Source organism: Coturnix japonica, chromosome 1 (assembly GCF_001577835.2).
Source record: "Coturnix japonica isolate 7356 chromosome 1, Coturnix japonica 2.1, whole genome shotgun sequence".
NCBI lineage: Eukaryota > Metazoa > Chordata > Aves > Galliformes > Phasianidae > Coturnix > Coturnix japonica.
In genome coordinates, this window is record NC_029516.1 from 56,616,059 (window position 1) to 56,634,620 (window position 18,562).

Genomic DNA, 18,562 nt, shown 5'->3' on the forward strand with positions numbered 1-18,562 from the left:
ACAGTCAAACAGCTAAGAATGATAATACATAAAAATGTAATGTTCCTCAAATACTGTTTGAAAGCACAAGAACCTTTCAATTTTCTCTTTCTGGCCCAGTGAAAAACTGTAACTAGCAAAAATCCTATTACAGGGAATGGCAGATCTCTTTTATTCTATCACTGCTTCAGTCAGTGAAGAATTTTGATTGATATATGTGACTAACAAAAAAAAAAAAAACAAACAAAAAAAAAAAAAAAAGAAGAAGAAAGAAAAGGCAATAAAAGTAATAAAAGTATTTTCTTTAACTTCCATGAGCAGTTCAGAACTGCTTTGCAGATGTGTGTTCTTCTGCAGTAGAAGGATAGAAGGACCTGGACTGAATGCTCCAGTGCATTTCTTCCAGGCTGCTGAAGCAGCTGTCAGATGCTAATGAGCTTTGGTCTCTGCAAACCTGGAGTAGAACTAAACTGGTGACATAAAGGTGAAAGGCCGCATATCCCATTACCAAAACCCCATATCCCATTACTTATCTCTTGTGCCATATGGCCTACCAATAATATTAACTTCTTAACCTTGGCTATTATTATACTTCACAAAAATGTTAAGAGTGTTGGAGTGAAGATGGTCTCCTGTTACTGGTTATTTTCATCTTTACTCATCTAGAGTTTCAGTATCCATTTTATTCTGCCTGTTTTTTTTTTGTTTTGTTTTGTTTTTTGTTGTTGTTGTTGTTGTTGTTTTTTGTTTGTTTGTTTGCTTTTTTAAAAATTATTATATTTTTGTATCATGTAAGCCTTGAATGTTGGAACAAGCCAGAAACTGTTCATTATCACTCTAACCACAGCTCTTTTTGCAACAAATTCTATAATTGTTCTTACATTTTCTATTGAAACATGAAAATCTCATCCTGGGACTTCTTTCCCAGGTCTGTGTAAAAAACAGGGTTTTCCCCTCTAATGATCCCTAAAAGATTTTCTATATATACAGCAAAAAAGGAGAGATCCAGCAGTTTTGCTAATGCATCTTTTCTGTATTCTATTCAAACAGATACATTTTTGAGCACAAAGGTAACCAGCGAATTTTATTCATCAATAACTGTACTATGACAGATGATGCTCGCTATTACGTGACAGCTGGTGATGAGAAATGCTCCACAGAACTGTTTGTGAGAGGTAACTACACCAGTCTGCTCCCATTTCAACTGGTGTAAATTGATGTGTTTTTTTTTAACTGCAGAAAAAATTAACAGGAAGGATATGGCTCAGTGTGTGTTTGTATTTGTATTAGCAGGGTTAATCTGTATTTTTATCATTCCTGATCATTTTTCTTCATCCTGTACTTAGTAATTTAGTGAAAACTCAGAAATGGAGATACTGTTGATTTCATGTTTCTTACTGTCCACTGGGATTTAGTGGGACTGTGGTCCTCCTTAGTTTCAAAGACATTTTGGAGACTCATTTGTCTCTGTATTGGCTTTTCCTTACACACTACCTGGCAACCCTCATAATGGTCCAACTGACCTGCTCCAGATACTATCAAATCAGGCATTAAAGTACTGATTTTAGTTTCATCTGCCAACACTTAAGGGAAGACTGTACCAAAACCTATGAATGAGTGGCCTTTCCCTTAACATTTTCGATCCCATAGTGTTGATAGTCTTATCTCCTATAGCATGATTTAAAAAACCTCCTTCACCTCTCTTTAAGATTGTAAATCTATAATTTTATCTTGTCAAAGATCCTCCAATTTTGGTGACCAAAGGCCTGGAAGATACCAGTACCTATGTTGGCGAACGCGTAGAACTGAGCTGCGAAGTGTCTGAGGATGATGCAAATGTTAAATGGTAAATCATTCTTTCAATAGACTTTGTTTACCTTGAGACAGAGATGGGGCTGGGGAGGGGGAACAGAGCAAAGATGATTTTATGTGTAGGAATAAATGAGGAGAGCATTTTCAGTACCAGTTAAAAATCCTCAGGAGAACATTATTCAGTGAAGTAGTAACAGCAAAAACAGTCTTACACATTCACGGGTGAGTTTGTTTAACACTTTTTTGTATCTTAAGTCTTGCAAAGTCTTCTCCAGAAGTTTCGGTTTATGAAAGTCTTATTCACACTGGACTTCTATTGGGAAAATAATCACTCTTTCTTTTCTGTTAGGTTTAAGAATGGTGTAGAGCTTACCAATGATCCTAAATCTCGATATCGAATCAAAGTTGAAGGTAAAAAACACACTTTGATAATAGAGGAGGCCGCAAAAAATGACAACGCAACTTACTCCGTAATGACAACAGGAGGCCAGTCAGAAGCCAAGCTTTCTGTTGATTGTAAGTATAATATATCTTGCTCTTGATATTAATGGTCATAGTTTGCTAAATAACAGTAATAATTTGCTTGCCTTTTTCTGAGGGCCTAAAGACAACTTTATCTTCCATGGCAATGTCTTAGCAGCAAATCTTCAGTTTGCAGTTACAGAAAGTGAATTAGTCCTGCTTGAAAATTACTGTCTGTTCATTAAGATGGAAAACATAGCTATCCATGAAAAGATATAACAGGTCAACAAATTGAAACATGCAGGGGAAGCACTTGCTTTTATTGAATCCTTTCAGGCTTTCGCAGGAAAGACAAAACCAAGACTTTTTAGATAAAAAGAGGGGAAAAAAGAAAATTGTGGGAAAAAAAATAAGAAAGTCTACTACTACGTGTACTTTTAACTGGCATCAGAGCCATTTGAACTAAACTAAAGGCACTAAAATGAGGCTATGTATCTCAGTATCAAACAGTATCAGTACTGCTTGAATATATCTTTAAAACACTTGTGGTTTCCAGCAAAATCTATGCATCTTTATAATCTGCCACTTTGGTTTTAGGCAGATGGCCATTTTGCGAGTAGGTGTAGATTTGGTCTTACTGGCATAGGTGAGCAAGATGGATTCTGAGTACGTGTTTGTGGTAAATTTGTTACAGTCTGTGAACTTACCATATATCATACATACACACATTATGCTTTTAACTATTTTATACAAAATTACGTCCTAAGCACAAACAATTCACAGTTCTCTTACCAAGCTGAAAATGATACACTGTAGCCATTGGATTCCCTAATCTTGCCTGCCACACTTATAAATTCATGCTTCTTCTGATGAGAATGTTCCAGCTATCTTTCTGTAAAATGCAGTTATTTTCCATCATTCCTTGTTTCACATGTCAGATTATAGGCAGGTATATTTAGTGCACATGCTGTGTGTTCAGCCTAGACTCTGGTCTCTAGCATCTGATCTTCCAGAAAGCACAAGTTCTCAGCCTCAAGTTCAACAAAAGCTAGTAATATCTTTGTGTTTTTACAGGGGCAGTTAGGGCAGCTTAGCAAACACAAGGAGAAGCCATGTATGAAATAACTTTACACTGTCCACCATGTCCTTTGATAAAAGCCTGACACAAGAGGCTCATAACTACAGTGAATAGTTGTAATTAACTACTTTGTTAAGTCTCCAAATTGTCTTGTTTCATGTGGGAGACCTCTGTAAGCAGTTAGATGGCAGAAAAGGGTAGGTAGACCTGTGCACTCTAAGAGTAGACCTAGGGACACAAGCCTTCCACATTTTGAAAGTTTTTTTACTGGATTCATCTTGCACTGGAACACCAGTGACACCAAGACAGAGTTCAAATATACTCCAAGTGAATACAGATCAGGTTTTCCTGCTCAGGGCATGGATATTTTGGATCAGCATTTCTTATAAGCTGTTACTTGATATTAACATTAATATATCTACTTCTCTTTTCCCAAGTGAGACCATTGAAGATATCACTTGCACTAGAAGACCAGACAGTGAGGCTTGGACAGGAAATACACCTGAAATGTGAGATATCAGAGAATGTGGAAGGGAAATGGTACAAAAATGGACAATTGATTGAAGCTAGTGACCGTGTAAAGCTTTATCACAAAGGAAGGTAAGCATGTCAAGTACTGATTTGATTTTTGATGAAGTGACATTGTAAAGATGTACCAATATGAGGGTTATTTCTCTGGAAACTATGTATTATCAATATGTAAAGCCTAAACTTTGTCCTTCAAACACAGTTAGTTTTTTGACAATAAAACCTTTGTCTTCTTTTCCTTTTTCATACTGTCCTCTGGCTGCGGAAGGCAATAATAATAAAATACTTGAAACATCTAATTTTAAGAGATTCTTTTTTCTGGACATTGCTGTTGCTGTTAGTATGGGATATTAGGTAGTAAGGGCAAAACAATTTGGGGGCATTATTAAGAATATTTAGACTTAAAAACAATACTATTTTCTGATAGTTTTTTTGTTGTTGTTGTTGTTGCTGTTGTTTTTGCACACACAGACTTACACACTTGCACAGATCTCCTAAACTTTTTTCTTCAGATTTTTCCTCATAGCCTCAACTAGTCTTCAAAAATAATTTACATGGCTTTCTTTTTCATTTTTTTACAGAATCCATAGATTTATCATAGCAAGTGCTGCTGTTGATGATGAGGCTGAATACATGTTTGTACCAGATGCTTATAATATTAATATTCCATGCAAAGTACATGTTGTGGGTAAGTACTTGGCACAACAAATTACAAATTGCATTTCCTTCTCTTTTACCCTTGGAAAGTGAAAACTGTGTGATATATCCTTGAATACAATCAGTTTGTTTCTTCTGAGCAGGTGCTTACTTCAAAGCACAGAGCTGCTACTTTGGCAAAGTGACACTGAGCTAGTAAGAGAGTACTTTACCTCAGGACCTGGTCATAGTTTACAAGCCTGGCGTGGCTGAATTCCTAAACTTTAACTACTGTTAACAGTTCATGTAAAGTAGTTCTTGGTATAATTTTTCAGACCTTCAGTGTTGTATTCTTCGAAGAATGGAATTTTTTTATATTTCAAGATATCTTTTAGCTTAGTAAAATATTTCAGTAGGTACATATTTGCCTATACAATACTTACGCTTAATGATTCCCAGAGAGTTAAATAAGATTTCCACAACAGTACCCCACTGACTTTTAACTTCAGGCAGTGAATGTGAAGTCTAAATGACACCAATATAAATGATCAAAGTTTTAGAAAATATGGCTTGTAAATGATGAGTGGGATACTTACATTAGAAATGAGATTGTCAAGAATTAGGGAGAATGAAAAGAGAGTGGGTACTTTCACAGATAAAATATATTAAAGTAAGAGCACATTCATCAGTTCTCAATATCCATGGAGTACAACAGAAGTAATCATTTCATTTCCAGGAAAAGTATTTAGACTAAGAAAAAGTTTAAAATATTAGGGCAATAAGAGAATAATGATGCTTGGAGCATGACAATTCCAAATGTAGAACATCTACAATGGAAATTTTCAAGAGCCAATTATTGGAAATCTCTCTCACATTATCTAAATTTAAACAATCCTGCCTCAGGAAGGTGGATTGTTTTTCTTTTATGGACCTACTATTCCCAAATCTCTATGGTTCTATGATTCATTCTTCATCGATTATTTTCTTCCAGAATTTTTTCTTCTCTACTTTACTTCCAAACAGATATTGAGTAAAAATACCAGGAAAATATGAGCAGCAGAGCGTGTTTCTCTGTATCTCACACTTGTTCCCAGGTTCCTAAATTTTGGAAGAGGAAGACCTATAAAAATTTGGGCAATTTTTTCTTTTTCAGATCCTCCTAAACTTCACCTTGATGGTCTTGGGGAAAATAACACTGTGACAGTAGTGGCAGGAACTAAATTACGCCTTGAGATACCTATCACTGGCGAGCCAACACCAAAAGTCATGTGGAGTAGAGGGGATAAGGTACAGTAACATCATATTTGTTTTTAAAGGTCAATGAGGAGATTTTTTTCCCTTAACAAAACAATCTTTAGTCTGGTGAAGATATGGAAGGAAATAAAAATGGGATACGTTATCCTGTCGCACTTAAAAACTCTTCTCCCTCAACTGTGAAGGTAAAACTGATAAATAGTGTTTAGTATTTTAAGGATCTTTTTGAGGAAACACTTGACACTGCTAAGATGAAAAATATGCTTTTTCTACAAATAAATTTTAAAGTAGGTGAATATATTTGATGCAGAAGAAATCTAATGAAAATCTACCAGTCAGCTACTTACGGTATGTGTAATGTCCAGAACAGCAGTTTTGACAGGGAGCCATAGTAAGGTCTGGTTATAAAATAAATAGTTCTGATGAAGAATCGAGACTAGGATGAAATATTAGCCTGGGCAGTTACTGTTTTGCGTATAGTGTCTTTTGTGCTAAACTTTGCACTCCCGAGTATATTATACCAAAAAGCCAGACTTTCCACATTTAAATTTTCATTTTGGTATGTGCTACATGTTATTTCTGCTGGACTTGTCAGGCCTATCACATCAAATCTTACTAGTATTTTCCAAATATCAGTGGTATTATTAACACCACAGACTGGTTCAAATGAGAAGCTCCCCTAGGAGATCTTATTCAAAAATGTGTAAGTGTTTTTACAACAAGGACAAATTACTGACCCTTACTATCCATCTCATCATTCAACTCAATGAATTACACTACAGTTTTATTTAAGATTCTTTATTTAAGAATCTTTTTAAAATATTTTACATTTAACCTTTCTTAAGATTTCACTACTCTCTTTCCATCAAGTAGTGCTGATTAAAGCATGTTCTTGATTATGTGGTAATTGAGCCTACTGAACCCTCCTTTGAGATGTAATGGCTGACCTGAGTACTAAAGGTACAGTATTTTAAAGCCATTTATTTATTTATCACTTGCTTAGTTTGTCTTTTTTTTCTTTTTTTTTCTTTTTTCTTTTTTTTTTTTTAATGACAATCGGATGACCGAAATACTGAGCTTTAATGTGAATTTCTCTTCAGAAAATTTTTGTTGAAGTGTTCTGTAATGCACTTGAACTTGGATTTTTGAACATTTGGTTCTTAAAGCAGAAAACTTGACTTTTCCCTCTGCTTACTTTGTCTTACTTTTGTCGTACTTTGATTCCTAGATGATCACAGACAGTGGAAGAATACGGGCAGAAACATACTCAGACAGCAGCTGCCTGGTCATTGACACAGCTGAGAGAGAAGATTCAGGTCCTTTCAGAATAACATTAAAGAATGAAGCTGGGGAGGACACAGCCCTTATCAACATTAAAGTGGTCGGTAAGTCATGTGGAAAAATGCACATGAGCGATACCATTTACCATGGTTTTTTTCAATAAATGATCCCTGAGAACACTGCTTTCCTGCATTCCAGCAACAGCCAAATTCTTCTTCTGTATCTCTCCTCCAAATGCTGCTATCCCTCTGTTTTTCCTCATTTCCAGGTGTGAAATTGACATGCAAGGATACTAAGGCACAAAGTTAATGAAGAATATGGTAACTTAGTATGGAATTTAAGTAGGAGTTAATTATCACCCCTGCTGCCACCTCACCTTGCTGCACCTAAGCTTCTGAAGTTGCCTCTATTTGCTTCAAGCATTCTATATTTTCCTGGTGCCTGTGGCCCTTTCTTGGCACATTCCCTTCAGTGCCCCTCAAGAAATTTGACAGTGTTGAAGAACTTGGCATTTCCTATCCCACTTGTCAGGATTCACAAAAACATCCTTTCTCTGTGCAAAGAAGAGCTTGAGATGCTCTGAGCCAAATGTGCAAGGCCATGGAAGCATCAATGGTCAAAGTTCGCTCTCCAAAGAGAGTGAGGTACAAATGAGGGCTGCAAATATATTTTAGGTACACAGAGGACTCCCCTGCATTATTACAGTATTTATTCCAGAAAACAATGATTTGGAACTTTAAAGGCGAGTTTATGACTTTTTCCCATGTCATTTTTCTACTGGCGATGTCATGTAGCTCCCTTTTCAGCCTTTCTGTAGCCCTTTCTAACACTTGTAATTTCCCTAATGCGTTACTCCCAATTACCTCAAAGTTATAGATTTAATCAAGTATTGCACTAATATATCTATCAGTAAAATGTCATGTAAAATGATAGAAAACATTTAAGTGCCCATGGGTCTTTGTGAAGCTATACTTGAATTACTCATAGAAGATCACAGAAGGACTAGCAAAGCAGGTGCTCTCAAATCTCAAGACACTAAATGGCTGTTAGAATATCTTTCCTGTGAAGAATTCAGTCCAGAAAGGCCAAGTATATTCACAGCAGCTATGTCTTTTACTATTCTGAATGTTGTTTCTCAAATCACATTTTAGTGATGAGTTTTTGTCTCCCTCTGCTGATCCATTCTTACCAATGTACTTGTTCTCCATTCATTCTCACAATTTCTTTTCAACACAAGATTATTTTTGTGGCTGACTCTACATTTTCTATTCTAAGTTACCTATTGGACTTCAGATTTGTTTCTTGTTTGATATATTTTATTATAGATTAGGCATAGATAGGAAAGATCTTTTTTTTTTTCACTTTTGTTTGTTTGTTTGTTTGTTTTACAACAGATGTGCCTGATCCTCCTCAGGCACCAAACGTGACTGAGGTGGGTGAAGACTGGTGTGTTATGACATGGGAACCTCCAGCAAATGATGGTGGATCACCCATCTTAGGTAAATAATTTTCCTTTCATTTGATGATGATCTAATATAGACAAAAGAAACACACTCTACGTAATGGGCATCACAGTATCAGAGTTCAGCTCTGGTACTGGAGAGTGACACTTTGAGTAGACTACTGAAAGAATATTGCTTCCATTCTTTGATGTTATCATAAGTTTTATCTGTTATCATTCTCCCTACTCGAAAACAACTTTTTATAAAGGCAAAACTTGAAGAGTTTGATTGTTAGCAGCAATTTCAGAAGCAAATGTAATATAGTAGAAGGTCATAGGTGACCAGAGGCCAGCAGAATCAGGTCTTTTTCACTCTAAACTAAATACAGTTAAATTAAAAATATTAAATTAAAATATTAAATGAAGTTTGGGGGGAAAAAATATCCAGAGAGGACAAACAGATGACTAACAGTTAATCCACAAGGAGAAAAATTAAACAGAAACTCCCAAAGAACTCTGAAGCTAGAAAGGGATAGTGAGCCATATTGAAAACTATTGGTCAGTCAAAGCATGGACACCTCATTATTGAACATTATGCTATTACTATAATACCATTTTGTTTGGTCTATAGGATATTTCATTGAAAGGAAAAAGAAACAAAGCTCACGGTGGATGAGACTGAATTTTGAACTGTGTAAAGAAACAACCTTTGAGCCAAAGAAGATGATTGAAGGTGTTGCTTATGAGGTCCGTGTATTTGCTGTTAACGCAATAGGCACTTCCAAACCAAGCATGCCTTCAAAGTCTTTTGTTCCTTTAGGTAAGTTTTGTTCCTTCAGGTAAGACTAGAGAAACAGCTATGCATTAGGCAATTATTCTTGATACGTTATTGCAGTCATTTAATTATATAAATGTAGTTCTTTCCACATGTCTGTTGCTCACAATCTGTCTATACTAGGTGCTGTGTAAGTTTATATCCATGTATCTAAATCTCTATCTTTCATAAACAAGAAACAAAATAGGTATAGACAGAAAAATGTTGCACTGCAATAAAATAGTGACATACATAGGTGAGCCCAATATATTATGGTCAATACATTTCAAGGACCATAATTAACAGTTTCATGTCTCTGTGTACTGAATCAATCATATCAAACTATTGGCAATGTAGATGAATGATAATGATGAAATAATATCTTGGTCGTTCCGTTCTTCAGTCAGACAAGACCCTTTGGTCAAAAGTATCCAGAAAAAGGTATGGTTTTGTTTTTTGATTTGGGGAATATATTTTTTTCAGAATAATTGAGTATTATTGATGCCTTTTTCCAACTACAAACCAAATTAGGCCAGATCATTTTTCACACCATTTTTTATTTTCTCTTATTATTTGTACTTTATATTAATGTAACAGCTAAAGGGCTTTGTCAGTCACCTTACAACTAATTTGGTAGCCTTTTAATGTAAAGAAATATTTTTTCAAACTATTGGTACAGACAGAAATCCTTGTAAAATAAGTGTCATGTTCTGCAAATCAGCAAAGATTTCCACCTTGCTTAGTAGAGGAGGAAGGAGGTGGCAGCTATTATTGCTACAGCATGCTCCCTTCTTTTGTGAAAATACACACTGCCATGGAACACACTATCCACAACTTCTCTACCACACCCCTTTCCTCCCTTCATCCTTCTCATTCCTCAGAGGGAGGAATCTGGCTCTTTGGATCAGGCTGTGAGCAGGTATAGGATGAGGTATCTGTTCCGGTTTGCTCCTAAATGGGAAAGAAGTTCCATGATGACTGGAAATGACTGGATTTAGCCTTTTGCCTGAGAGCTTGGTTGCGCTAGATTAGAGGAAAACACCAAAAGTGTAAACTTTTATGATAACAGAGTTTCAGCCTTCTCCCTACTGCCTTCTTGTTTCAGCTGTTACCAGTCCACCAACCCTCCTGGCAGTGGATTCAGTAACTGATACCTCAGTTACAATGAAAAGGAGGCCACCAGAGCACATCGGAGCTGCAGGTTTAGATGGCTATGTTGTAGAGTACTGCTTTGAAGGAAGTAAGTGACAACAGCTGTGGTATGTTACTCAAAGTGAAAATACATGAGACCTCCATTATTTCTCTGGGGTGTCAGCTGCACTCACCTTAGGGTGATTAATCAGTAGCATCAGCAGGATTGTGTTCAGTCTCCTCTTCAGTTTGTATTTCAGATCCCACTCATTTTTGTAGTTTAACCTACTTTACTTGCAATGTGAATACCAAATCAAAAACTATATAATCTGTTGCAGTTCAGGTAAAGACAAATTAATGCCTTTCCTCTTCTTTTCGCTATATGAAAAGTGGAAGCAACAAAGTGAGTGTGAATGGATTGATGGATGGATGAACAAGAAATAATAAATTGATATAAGTGTGATCCAGATTGCATGTAAGTTGGCTGGGTTTTAGGGACAAGAGGTCCTCAACGTAATCTCTATCTTGACTTATTACTAATTGGCTACTTCAAGTACCAGTTCACATTACAGGTGGACAGCCTTCCCAGCAACTGGCTACAGAAATTATCTAGGCATATAAACTTCATTTCTAAATATTGAATTTCCCCAAACTTTCAAGCTAGTTAGATAAAGGATCTTTAACTATGCCTATCTGTCATAAAACTATACAGAACTGAAGGAGAATGATAAAGATGTAAGAGACAGAATAAAGTCATGAAAGTAAAATAGCAAGGAATGGGGAAACAACCTATATTTTAGAACCAAGGGCTTTGGCAATTAGGCAGAGTAATCTAGTATTTTTCAACAGATTTTATTCCGAGTTGACATCAAATTAAATCTGTTTTCAAAAGTAACTCCCAAGTGCAAAAAAAGTGACTAAAAAGTGTTAAAAAAGTGACTGCTAACTCCTGGTTAAGCACGGAATGGTCAAGACTGGTGTGTGCAATATCCAGCCTCAGTGGGCAAACATCAAACAGTGGACCTCCAGCAATGTCAAGTGTTTTGAGAAATGAGACTTTTTAATGTTAATTTCTGTTAGTTGCTGCTCTTCGCTGTGTTGTAAAACAGGTGATAAGTTCAAGGCTTTATTATTATTATTATTTTTCATAAAGGCATCTATTTCAATAGAAGAGTTTCATGACTACAATCCACAGTCTGGATACAAGAGGTAGAGGAGAGAACTTGTCATTCACAATGTCACATATTTCAGATTCAGTAAATCCAGGAAAACAATAATTCACAAAATTGGTCAGATACCACAGGAACAGAGTATCCTCAGCTCCAATCTGAGTGAGAGAGAGAGGGAGTGAAGAACACTGGCTTTTCTCAGGAGTATTCCACATGTGAGAGTATTGAGAAGAATATCTGTAAGGAACAGGAAAAGATGGCAAGAAGCTCAAAAGTGCGGAGAAGATTACCTTAAGGCAGACACAGCAGAAATGATAGGAAGGGTTTTCTCTGTATACTGCGAGGGAGCTGAGGAAACAGCTCAGGAAGAGTAAGCATACAGTGTCAGATCAAGGTGCAGCATTACTATAATCATAGAGTCACAGAATCACCAATGCTAAAAAAGACCTCCAATATCATTTAGTCTGACCACCCACCTACAACAAATTGTTTCATTTGCACAGTCAAGAGGTAAAAAGGGAACTGAAAATGTGTATGTTGTATATCATGCTCTGTTTAGCATTTGTAGGATGATGGGGAAAAATTAAAAGTGTTTGTAATGTGTCACAGTCGTAAGATCCTTGACTTTATGGTATGTGATTGGTAGGTTAAGCAAAATGAGGGTGAGAAATGTATATATATACAATAATCCAAACTAAGGTGTTTAAAGGAATCTTCAAAATTTACCTTTCAAGGGCTGTTAGACAGATCACTGTATACTTGTTCAATGGAACAATTATTTTCCCAGATGTGTTTGCAATATTAAACATATGTTTGTCATATGTATAAAACATCAGTGAGCATCATGTTAATGTTCTTTAACTCAGTTAAAATACAATGGGTGCCACATATTTTGTATAAGTTTCTGAGTGTTGAAGTAAACCTATACATGCCTTCTGTATATGAATATACGTCTCTAAGTGCAAAATTGACATTATTTGTGTTTACATGTTATGAAAATGGCTAGGAAGAAGCAAGCTTAGTAGAAAATGGTAAGAGTTGTGTTACTGAAATATACATTATTTTCTCTACATGTAAACCTTCTTTTCTTTCTTGCAATATCTCAGTGCCTCCCTTTCTCAGTCCTTTCAGTGCCTTTTCTGTTTTGGACTAATTTATTCTATACTGTTTCAAACCTCTTTAACTTCAAGATACTTCTCATGACTGTCTATATTCCTTCTGCTGTACCTATCTTTTAGTTCTCTGTAAACTCATTTGTCTTCATTCCTTCACTGTCATCACTGACACAACTTTAAAGAGGGTTTTTTGGAGCTTCCTTATCTCAGCATTCATTAGGAGAAATCGCAAGCTGAAAATAGGAAGTCAGAATATATGTGTGTCATCTACATGTGCAATTATAATTCTGAAGAATCATGTACGATGGACATCAGTTTGTCTTTCCCTATAGCCTGATTCTCAGAAGTTGATCAACATCGTAGACTTTTGGACTTCATTAACTATGATAGCACCTTTGACAGCAGTGTATATAAATGAATAGGAGTTTCATCATACATATATCATGCACTGCACAGGAATGAATAACACATTTTGTATGGATAAAGAACTCCCTTCCCCAGGGCTAGCTTACGGCATTCAACTTAAACCTCTTGTTCTGGTGTGCTAGAATAGACCAAGTGTTGTTGACACTGGATAAACCAGTTCTTAGCAATGTACTCTGCTGGCTGGTTCTTCTGTGGTATTTCAAGGCTAGCTTAATTTTCCCATGGAGGTTATGTTTATCTGCCTTTAAAGGGCCATTGTACCTGCAAATAATCTCTTTTCTTAGCTAGTAAATAGGAATTTCAGAGAGTCTCTGTTGGTTGAGATCCTTGTGAGTGTTCCCATCCAGGAACACACACAGATACCAAAGTAGTATTTTTATTATCCTGAAAATAGCCAGAGTTCAGGCTTCCAGGAAATCCAAGGCAGTGATAACTTTGATCAGGGAATAAAGCCTTAGTGATTACATTATATCTGTCATCATCTGTGATTTTCTTTCTATGTTGCCTTTGGTTAAATGTGTTCTTTTCCTCTGTCTCCCTAAATTTACTTTTCAAGACTTCTTTTTTTCTGTCTCTCTTGCTCAAAATTCTTCCCCAAATTCCTTTTCTCTTCTATGATACATTGTTTTTTTCTCTCCCATCATCATTTTGATTCATTTCTCTCGTTTCCAAGTGTTCTTTCACCTCTTTCTTTTCATCTTTCCAGGGCTGTGATCAGCCCAAAGAAAGAACCAATTTCATCTCCTCCTCTTTCTTTACCCTTTAGCTTTCATGTGAGAATAACTGTTCTCGACCTCGATGCCTCCTTCCCACCTCTTTCCACCTATTTTCTACCTGCAGATTCCCTAAATATAGGCCTTCTAAGTCTTTAAAGTCTAGCATCTATCTTTGCATACTTACTAACAGGAATTTGTAACCACTGACAAAATGCTCCATCTGTGTGAAAGTGAGTGTCTCTGATTAATTTTAAAGCTGGATTCTCACAAGGTATATCGACAGATCAGTCTGAGGAATTGATGGAGCCACCTTTCAACCTGGAAGGTATAGTATACAACGAAGGATTTAAAGCTTCTTTAGTGAAAGAAAATTCTCTTTATAAAAGAGATTTCTGAGGGGACATGCACTCTCAGAATTTGCAGCAGTGCATTTGTAAGGGAGGGGGAGGTGTTCAGGAAACACTCACTGATTACAATCCTCTTCTACTAGAACCTGAAAGAAGCAGCTCGAAGGAGAACTTAATTCCTAAAAGTAAGACACACACTTATGCAAATGTACTGCAGTGTTGTGGCTAAGTCTGCAGGGCACTTTGACTTATAGTAGTTCTCTTGTCTTTTATGCCAGCACTATAATGCTATCCTTACATGATGTGGAAAGTATTGGCAATGGCTCGCTACTGCAAAAATCTGACTCGAAAGGTCAAGGCGCCAGCAGCATTAAAGTGATCTATGTTTTCAGGATAGGGTGAAAAAAAAGTATTGTCTGTGTCAAAACTTATCTGAAAGATTGTACTGTTATGACCACTCCATGGATTACATGCGACCGCTTAGGAGGAGGATAAAAATCTGAGAATGCCATCATTAAGTGAATGACTTGGATACAGACTTCTTTTTCTAAAGGCACCAGCAGAGATGGCATTTCATTGTAGTGTGTAAATAGTCGGTACTTTTCTCATCCCCACACTCTCAGTGGTATTATCTAGGATAATAAGTACTTGTTTTAAACATGAAATTATTTCAATGAATTCTCAAACCCTTTTCTCTCCGAAAAAATTGTAATAGCACTGATGAATGTTTTTGGAGATATACTCTACATCCTTCTTGTTCTCTATAAGCTGAATTAAACTGCTAATCTCTCTGGTACAATTAAATGATAGACACATTATTTAAAAAATCACTTATTGATATATGTAGATATATATATATATTTATATTTGAAGCTTTTTTATCTGTTATAATTAAAGTGAATCCATATCACGGTATTGAAGAAGATGGACAAAAAACAATATGGATGCATCAGTACATAATGAATCAGTTGCTATTGTGTAATTTTCCTTTTTTGTGTAATGGACGTATTCATAATTCTCTGTTCTTTTGATTCATCCTCCTCTTTCCCCAAACTAGCTGATGAGTGGATCGTTGCTAATCCAGAACTGACAGACAAAACAAAGTTTACAATCAATGGTCTGCCGACTGGTTCAAAAATCCTTGTGAGAGTAAAAGCGGTGAATGCTGCAGGTGAAAGCGAACCTAGGTACCACCCGCAGCCTATCTTAGTCAAGGAAGTGATAGGTAAGATCCTTCTGCTTATGTTCTCCCACAAAAACACCCTGCTTCCAGTTCTGTGGGTTTTTTGTTTTTATTAATGGCTAATAATTTTATTTAGAAGCTGATATTTAAAAGCCTTACAAAGCCATTTTGTAATAACTAGAAGTCATGTAGACATCTTTGAAAAAATCTGTGATTTTTAAAATTTCATTTCTGAGCCTTTATTGCACAGGCTTTCAAGTCTTTTTCTACAGATCTTCATGTTCTTTTTTTAAATAGCTTTAAGTACCCACCTACTCTTACCACCACAGCATGTGGTGTTAGAACACCAAAGGTGTAATGAATATGGGATCAAGAAATTTAAGATATCATTGGCCACTTCTGGGAACTGCAGACCATACAGACTTATGTCCATATTGATGCCCACTAGAACTGCCTCAGTTAGAAAAGAAGATAAATTTCAAACACAAGCTTTTGGCTTTTTTCAGAACCTCCAAAGATTCGCCTACCAAGACACTTAAAACAAACCTATACTAGAAGAGTCGGAGAAACCGTAAATCTTGTTATTCCTTTCCAGGTAAGAACAGAAAACACTGACAGGAAAATATTCATTACTCATTTTTCTTATGTTACTTCTTCTTATCTTCTTTCTTTTCTGTGTAAGTTTGGGAGTCAAGTGAGTTCATTTGAATATATGCAAGAGCAGACAGAAGTACACAGGTGCTTGAGAGCTTTTGTCTTGATGTTTCAAAGAAATAATGACACGCCAAATACCGAACTGTATAACTAGCTTAGACAGACTGATTTAGTCATCTGTCATCCACAGAATAATTATAAAGTCTACTACAGGACATTATGGGTAAGGTGATCACCAGCACAATGCAAAATGATTACACTGGCAGTATTTAGATATGGTAATATTTGATCATTACTTTTTCTGAGAGGGAGGTGAAGAGTGGACAGAATTTCATTATCTCCTATAGGAAATGCAACTTCAAAATCCTTGAGATCACAGCTACAGTACCAACGATATAGCACCCCTCACAACAATCACTGCCTCTCTACCTATAGGGCCCTTATTCTTTTGAATTGAAGAACTGTAACTCTGCACACATAAAGATGCTTGTTTCTACAAGGCTACTAGATGTTTAATAAAAGCTTGATCACCATTACACTACAAGACACATTGTTTCAGAGAAACTAAAGAAATGTTCTCTAAAATAAGACATTGCAAAAGAGGTGAGAGTATTGGACAGCATTTGTAAATGTTTTGCCTCCAGAAGGCAAATCTCATGGTAAAGCACATAGAATTCAATCCTATTTAGGTGCCAAATCTGGGCACTGCCATGCCACAATTGTATGCAGTTCTCTTCAAAAGTTGTCAAGCCAGTCTATCTAACAACTGTTCCAACTGTTCCAACTGCTTTTGCAGTGAAAGAAGAGAATTCAGAATCCCTAGAGCTTTAATCATCTACTTAGCTGCCCAGCAGTGTAGGAAATGCAGGCATTTCCAGAACGTAAATAAATTTGTCTCCATTTCCTTTCTTTTACTGATTTTCTTCCAAAAAGAAAAAAAAATAAAAATAAAGAAAGAAAAAAATAAAGAAAGAGAAATAGTTGTCCAGTTTATCCAGAAAATAGAGAAAATACAAATATTTTTTGTCTCTGGGAGGAAAAAAATATGTGGCATTTTTGGTAAATTAATGGGACTGCACCTGAAATTCTGTATGATTTAAAAATTAATTCCCACTGCTCCTTTCAGGACAAGTTCTCCTCTGTAACTAACACCTTTTTCTCTTTGAAAAGCATGTATAAACCATTTCCTGGCTTTTTACAGGGAAGACCAAGGGCAAAAGTATCATGGCAGAAAAATGGTTCTCCAATAGACAAGAACCAAATCAACATCCGCAACACTGAGAACGACACCATCATTTTTATCCGAAAGGCAGAAAGGAGCCACTCTGGAGAATACGACATGAAAGTGGAAGTAGAGAATTTGGTGGATAAAGCTACGATAGATATTCAGATTGTTGGTATGTTTTGCAAAACAGAAGCACACACATGCCAGAGAAGCAGACTCCAGCCATTCCAAGCTTATAGCTGCGAAAGCAGAGAAATCACAAGAGAACATCTTTTGTCTGCATTCAATTACTTGGATATATTTGTAGTCTCTAAGTAAACCTTCCTACACAATGGCACGTGCTTGTTTGAACATGCCACTCTCTTTTTTTCACAGTTTTATTTTTCACTTTCTTTTTTATTTAGGATGCAAGCCTTTTCCTTTTGACTGGTATCCATAAACAGAAATGGTTTCATAGTAAGTTTGTCATAAGTGCAACACGGAAGAAATGCTAAATGTTGGAAGTACATGAAAACAGGAATGAAAGATGAAAAAAAAAAATGTTTTCTTAGAATTTTTACCACATATTTATGTACTAAAATGGCATAATAACGTTTGACACTTCCTGCTTTAAGAACACATCTTCAACTACTTATCAGGTTTTTAAAATGTCATGCCTAGTGGCCCAGTCAGGTTTTTCATGATTCTGGCATTTTTACTTTGCAGCCTCAGCATACTTTGGCATATGCCTGTGTAAGCAAGAGACAAAGTAAATGGAGAGCATATATATAGGAAAGAGAGAGAAGAGAAATATTATGAAAGATGATGACTACCATATTTTCATTACAGATCGCCCAGGCCCACCAGAGGTTGTAACTATTGAGGATGTCTGGGGAGAGAATGTAAATTTATCATGGAAGCCACCAAAAGATGATGGCAATGCTGCCATTACTGGGTACACCATTCAAAAAGCAGACAAGAAAAGTATGGTAAGTAATATGATGTTTAAAAGGCTGATATATTCACAAAGCTCTTCTTTATAAAAATAAAAGCCTTATAATAGTAAAAGAGGACAAAACATTGATTGATCAATGTTATGAAAATCTGCAAGGTGTTCAAGGTGTTTCTAAAAATTTTAAGGATTTTCTGCCTCAAGAAGCCTTTGACATGAAAAGGCAATAATAAACAAGATATTTTTATGATTTTCATTTAACTAACAAGAAATGTGAGTTCCTTAAAAGAAAGACAGCAGTTGGATCCTTACATTTAATGCTTATTACAAATTAAATACTTTATTTAATATTAACTTTATTTTACCATAAACCATTTTGT

General features: G+C 36.0%; 1 protein-coding gene across 5 annotated transcripts in view; it reads left to right on the top strand.

Moving 5' to 3' along the window:
• The window catches only part of MYBPC1 (myosin binding protein C1), a 71,287-nt gene that overhangs the window by 41,401 nt on the left and 11,324 nt on the right, over positions 1-18,562 (top strand). For 3 of the 5 annotated variants that reach the window (XM_032445805.1, XM_015867405.2, XM_032445816.1), the window contains 16 exons: positions 1,030-1,154; positions 1,720-1,825; positions 2,141-2,307; positions 3,769-3,931; positions 4,441-4,547; positions 5,649-5,782; positions 6,978-7,134; positions 8,425-8,529; positions 9,103-9,291; positions 10,391-10,525; positions 14,099-14,167; positions 14,333-14,374; positions 15,247-15,414; positions 15,879-15,967; positions 17,228-17,423; positions 18,080-18,219. In XM_032445805.1, coding sequence (XP_032301696.1) covers positions 1,030-1,154; positions 1,720-1,825; positions 2,141-2,307; positions 3,769-3,931; positions 4,441-4,547; positions 5,649-5,782; positions 6,978-7,134; positions 8,425-8,529; positions 9,103-9,291; positions 10,391-10,525; positions 14,099-14,167; positions 14,333-14,374; positions 15,247-15,414; positions 15,879-15,967; positions 17,228-17,423; positions 18,080-18,219 — 2,092 coding nt within the window. The remainder of the gene's footprint in view (positions 1-1,029; positions 1,155-1,719; positions 1,826-2,140; positions 2,308-3,768; positions 3,932-4,440; positions 4,548-5,648; positions 5,783-6,977; positions 7,135-8,424; positions 8,530-9,102; positions 9,292-10,390; positions 10,526-14,098; positions 14,168-14,332; positions 14,375-15,246; positions 15,415-15,878; positions 15,968-17,227; positions 17,424-18,079; positions 18,220-18,562) is intronic. The other 2 variants (XM_032445810.1, XM_032445817.1) reach the window with 2 other exon arrangements.